The sequence below is a fragment of the Engraulis encrasicolus genome, chromosome 7 (genome assembly GCF_034702125.1).
Source record: "Engraulis encrasicolus isolate BLACKSEA-1 chromosome 7, IST_EnEncr_1.0, whole genome shotgun sequence".
Taxonomy (NCBI): Eukaryota; Metazoa; Chordata; class Actinopteri; order Clupeiformes; family Engraulidae; genus Engraulis; species Engraulis encrasicolus.
This window is the reverse complement of record NC_085863.1, coordinates 8,851,114-8,856,113: the sequence shown is the minus strand read 5'-3', so window position 1 is coordinate 8,856,113 and position 5,000 is coordinate 8,851,114. Positions and strand designations below refer to the sequence as shown.

The 5,000-nt window shown below is 41.4% G+C and overlaps 1 protein-coding gene across 1 annotated transcript in view; it reads right to left on the bottom strand.

The window, feature by feature from the left end:
- Window positions 1-1,431: 1,431 nt before the first annotated feature.
- The window catches only part of ypel2a (yippee-like 2a), a 27,437-nt gene continuing 23,868 nt past the window's right edge, over window positions 1,432-5,000 (bottom strand). Inside the window, exons 4-6 of the mRNA XM_063202823.1 lie at window positions 3,878-3,921; window positions 3,184-3,292; window positions 1,432-3,006 (exon numbers count right to left, since the gene is read on the bottom strand). Coding sequence (XP_063058893.1) covers window positions 2,917-3,006; window positions 3,184-3,292; window positions 3,878-3,921 — 243 coding nt within the window. The 3' untranslated portion in view covers window positions 1,432-2,916. The remainder of the gene's footprint in view (window positions 3,007-3,183; window positions 3,293-3,877; window positions 3,922-5,000) is intronic.

The window sequence follows — 5,000 nt, the reverse complement described above, 5'->3', positions numbered from 1 at the left end:
TATCGGAGACTTGCTACAACTGCTACCGCTCCACATGTACAGTAAAGGTGTCCCCATTTGCAAAACATCACAAAAAATAACTTAATAAATACAAATACATAAATACACTTGTGCACCAAAAAGCCTGTAACATAAACATAAAAAATGAACAGTCTGGTTGTCTTTCTCAACAAAAAGCCAGTAACACAAACATAATTAACAGTATGATTTGTTTGTCTCTCTCTGTGTCTCCATCTTTTTCTTTTTTTACTGTTAAAGTCTTCAGCAGATGGAGGTATTTATGGAAAGGGAAGCTGGAGTTCAGGTCACATCTGATCTGCCTGCAATTAAGATGGCTGCTGGTTCAGTTCAATTCAATGCAATTCAGTTCAATTCAATGCAATTCGGTTCAATTCAATTACAGTTTTTCTTGATTGCTTTGACACAGTTGTCACTCCAAAAAGTACATTTTCATACCAGTTCACGCAATGGGCTAACCAGTTAAACCGATTCTCCAAACACAACATCTTTGTTTGCTACTACGTTTCCAAAATATTTAACATATGCAATAAAGGCAAACTCTGTCTTCGGTCCAATACACACTGCATAGCAGTGTATGAACACTCCCAGTCAGTCATTACACAATGGTCGTAAAAATCCAAAACACGGCTATCATGTTGACACAATTTGCCGTTATTTAACACTGTTGTCAATTACATAGCATTCAAGCCAGTTCCATTGTTGTTTCTTTTACTTAGCCACTGACTCTGCTTGATCAGGATCTACTGACTGAGAGATAGCATGCCCAGTAAATGCTTTGCATAAAGATTTGAGTTGTGTGTCTTTTCATACTGTATGTGACATTGTCAGTAGGCTCGGTAGTGGGTCCGTGTAACAATAATGATATAGAATCAGAATGCTTTGATGTAGTTTTTGTTTGTTTGTTTGTTTTCCTTTTTTTTTTATTTTTACTGTAATCAAAAATGTTCTAATGGCTGATAACGGTATTATAGAAAATATGTGTAAAGTAAAATATGATGTTGCAGTACGAGAATGCACTTACAGTAAATTTGCAAAAGAACTCCATGCCAAGAACAAACAAGAAGACTCTGTGTATGAAGACTGATTGCTAAATTAAGATTTTTGAGAAGGAGTGTCAAATAGATGCTCTGGTGTGTTCACACAACTGACGGTAATTTCTAAAAGTCAGGAGTAGATTTTTCTGTATGGTTATCAGAGCTTAAACAATGAAATGTGCACTACTTAAATGGCACATAGGTTAACTGTTTAGTAAAAACTGTGTTATATGAATGGGAAATACGTCAAGTCAACAAGAATGTGTTAACAAATATGCACAACGCGTCTTTTGCTTTGTTGAAATAGTGATCATGACGACTTTGTGTGAGTCAGTTTAAAAAATCGTGTTAAAGCGATCAAGAAAAACTGTAAATGAATAAAAGCTCAGCTCAAATCTAAGTCACGTCATTCAATCACATTTGTTTTCAGAATACATAATTAATTATGTATAAAATACATAATACATAATTAACAGCTTTTCAGCCAAAATCATACAATTAAAACAGCTTTTCAGCCAAAATCAGACACGTTATCAAACGAGTGCCATTAAGGTCGCGGGAGCATAGTGTACACAGCTTTCCTTTGAACAGGACAAGACCTTACTCGGTAGCCAAGCTAAGGCGGGTTTGGGGCGTCTATCTATGCTGAGGCCAGCCCAGTAGAAGTGACAATCAACTCCTCCAGCCATGTGTGAACCCATAGTCATGTATGTATAGACACACTGTCCCTGTGTTCAACCACTGCACTGGTTTTAATGTGCTGATCAAGCTCCCATTTTGATTTGGCCAAAACTTGCAATGTTTTGTGCATATTGAACACAGAGTATGTCTATGAGTATTGCCCAGGAAGTCCCGCCTTTCTACTTCCTGGGGCCATTACCCTAGTAGGCCTACAGCCAGGCACTGTTGCTGGATCTCAAATGGTGCACTTGGGCACTTCAGTGTTCACGTTTTAGTGCAGGGGTGTCAAACTCAAATTGACCGAAGGCCTAAATCAAAATCTGGAATGAAGTCTCGGGCCGAACTCAACGTTTATTTTTAAAAATTGACTAAAATTGTGTGTACATGCACTTCATATTCATAGTTACATTTCACACACACTCTTTCCCATCATGTTTGTTAGTTCAAATGTGTCTGCACATCCCAGGACACAGCACATTTCATGTCCAAGTAATGTTACGCTATACATTAGGGTGTATGTGGGCCAACTGTAATAGATATTTGAAATGATCTCCTGGGCCGTATAAAATGGCTTCGCGGGCCAAATTTGGCCCCCGGGCCTGAGTTTGACATCCCTGTTTTAGTGCGTATGGCGTACTAATTACACACTAAAACATAGAGCTCGAAGTGCACAAGTGCACCATCGGAGACACAGCCACTGTGTCTCCTCAACCTCTGCTCTCATGCCTACATCTCACGACCACACACGCATTCATCTCAGTATACTGTATACTGTATGTCTGCTACACACGTTTGTCTCATACATACAGAACATCTCATACATACATACGGTATATAGTGTTTCCTACACATTTGTGTCATGCATACCTTCAGTACATACATACCTACATACCTACATACATACATACGCCTAGAAAGAGACGGACTATGCAACTGACTCTCTCTGGGAAGTAACTGAGGATTGCCACAATGGCTGCCCTATATCCTTGAAGTTAATATGCGACAGCAGGAAATAAGAGTATGTCTCTCCACGTACACTTCGGAGTGTGTGAGAGGGTTTGTGTGTCTGTCAGAGAGAGCGAGAGAGCATACTGTAGCAAAGGACCCAGCCTGTGAGTGAGGTTGTATCCAGTATCCCGTTGGGCGCTGGTGTCTGTGCGTCTGTGTGTGAGGAGGTCTTTCAGTCCCAGCCGTTATCCTTGATCATGTGCGCCAGCTCAATGATAAACTTCCCCTCCTTATACTTCTGACTGCTCTCAAAAGCATGCTCCTGCAGAGGGAGAGAGAGAGAGAGAGAGAGAGAGAGAGAGAGAGAGAGAGAGAGAGAGAAAACATGTAATGTAAGTTAATGTAGTGGAAAGTGCAAGAGCCTTTCTCTGCAAGCAATGTAATGAATGAATGTGTGTGCGTGCGTGCGTGCGTGCGTGCATGCGTGTGCAAAACTCACATATTTCCAGCCCAGCGTGGTTTTGCAGTTCTCACAGTAGATATCGGCCACAGCATGCAGACCCGTCAGGAGCACTCTCTCCTCTGCAGGTCCGCAGCCCACGTTCACCCTGCAACACACACATGCCAACACAACCATGCAACCAACTACAGTAAGATGTACACAAATGTATACAGTTAGCCTCGTATCAAGTACAGAAAAATGAAGTGTTAATTCAACACTTTGAGAGTCATTTTTAACATCTTCTAGAGTGCCTTTGGTCCCAGAATACTCTCTAAGTGTTAACACTGCATTTTTTTACTGGACAGACTTAGACATAGCTCTGGCAACAGGCAACATGTAATGTCTATTTATATAAGACTGATCTAATATATACAACGTGCACATTACAATCAGCACAATACACATGCAATCAAAAACAAATTCTGCAAATCCACGTCTGCCCACACATGATGTAATAGCAAATGACACACACACACACACACACACACACACACACACACACACACACACACACACACACACACACACACACACACACACACACACACACACACACACACACACACACACACACACACACACACACACACACACACACACACACACACACACAGTTTTGAGCAAGTTCAACTCTGACACAGACACCGCCGTGGTAGCTACCACACGCACACTGGGGCTGAATGACACTTACACAGAGTTGAAGAGATAGGCTCGGCCTTGGCTTCCCTGGAACGACTGAAAGGAAAAAAGAGAAGAAGAAGAAGAAGAAGAAGAAGAAGAAGAAGAAGAAGAAGAAGAAGAAGAAGAAGAAGAAGAAGAAGAAGAAGAAGGAGAAGAAGAAAACAGAATGAGATTTGTTTTTCAATCAGTGGTTTGACAGTCAAAGCCCCAGTGCTGGGGTGTGAGCCTACTGACACACTTTAAAACCTCTTAAAGGGACACTGTGTGAGATTTTTAGTTGTTTATTTCCAGAATTCATGCTGCCCATTCACTCATGTTACCTTTTCCATGAATACTTACCACCACCATCAAATTCTAAGTATTCATTATGACTGGAAAAAATACATTTTTCATACATGAAAAGGGGAATCTTCTCCATGGTCCACCATTTTGAATTTCCAAAAATAGCCATTTTCAGCTGCAAAAATGACTCTACTTGGGCCATACTAGAAAATATGTGTTTATTATTTCGTAAACTTTCATGTAAAGATCAAATTTGGCAATAGGCAGTCCAGTTTCAATGAGCAGCATAGTTGCAGTACCTTTTTTGACCATTTCCTGCACAGTGTACCTTTAAGGCAGCACAGACAGGACCTGCTGTACTGTAGAGCAGTATCAAGATTCAAGATTCACGAATTTATTGTCAAAAAGGCAATGAAATTGTGTTTGGGGTACAATACTTAGTAGCAGCAGGTTTTCAAGTAAAGTGCAATAAGAGGTAAAAGTGACTCCAGTGCTTGACCCCCCCAGCCCCCCCATCCAGAGCAGCAGAGATTAAGTGCATAATACTCGACACCCCCCACTCTCCACACACACACACGCACGCACGCACGCACGCACGCACGCACGCACGCACGCACACACACACACACACACACACATCACAAGCTGCCTATAGCCGTTCCAGGAACCCAGAACTGCACTGTACATGGACACTCTAATACAGTGGTTCCCAACCTTTTTCTTAGGGGACCCATGTTTTTACTATTTTAAGCGCTGGTGACCCAACCACGCGAGCGCCCGCACGAGACGGAGTCACAAGATGCCCTCCGTTTCTTGCGATAACTTATTTTAGTTATTTTATTCCTCAATTC